Source organism: Cariama cristata, unplaced genomic scaffold (genome assembly GCF_000690535.1).
Source record: "Cariama cristata isolate BGI_N322 unplaced genomic scaffold, ASM69053v1 scaffold25459, whole genome shotgun sequence".
NCBI lineage: Eukaryota > Metazoa > Chordata > Aves > Cariamiformes > Cariamidae > Cariama > Cariama cristata.
The window spans coordinates 1-288 of NW_009636677.1; the positions used below are offsets into that span (position 1 = coordinate 1).

Consider the following 288-nt stretch of genomic DNA (forward strand, 5'->3'; position numbering starts at 1 on the left):
GACACGTACAGCTGTTGCTGTTGGGGGACAAAGAGGGCGGGGTGAGATGCTATCTTGTCTTCACCCCACAAGGAGCCCCCAGAATGAGTGCTGCAGCCTCCCAGTACTGGGACTGGCCAAGACACCAGAGTCACCTGGGGCCACCAGAGCCAGCTTGCCCTGGGGCCACTCGCATGCCTCCCGCTCCAGTGCAGCAGCCAGGCTTGTGATGGGATCGACCCAGCCCCGTGCCGTGACTCACCCTCTTGGAGGAGATGGTCATCGTCTTGATGGGTGCCGGCACCTAGC

At 62.5% G+C, this 288-nt stretch overlaps 1 protein-coding gene across 1 annotated transcript in view; it reads right to left on the bottom strand.

Moving 5' to 3' along the window:
• Nucleotides 1-241: 241 nt before the first annotated feature.
• The window catches only part of LOC104167686 (semaphorin-3F-like), a gene marked incomplete at its 3' end in the record, with an annotated part of 3,642 nt that continues 3,595 nt past the window's right edge, over nucleotides 242-288 (bottom strand). Inside the window, 1 exon segment of the mRNA XM_009708009.1 lies at nucleotides 242-283. Coding sequence (XP_009706311.1) covers nucleotides 242-283 — 42 coding nt within the window.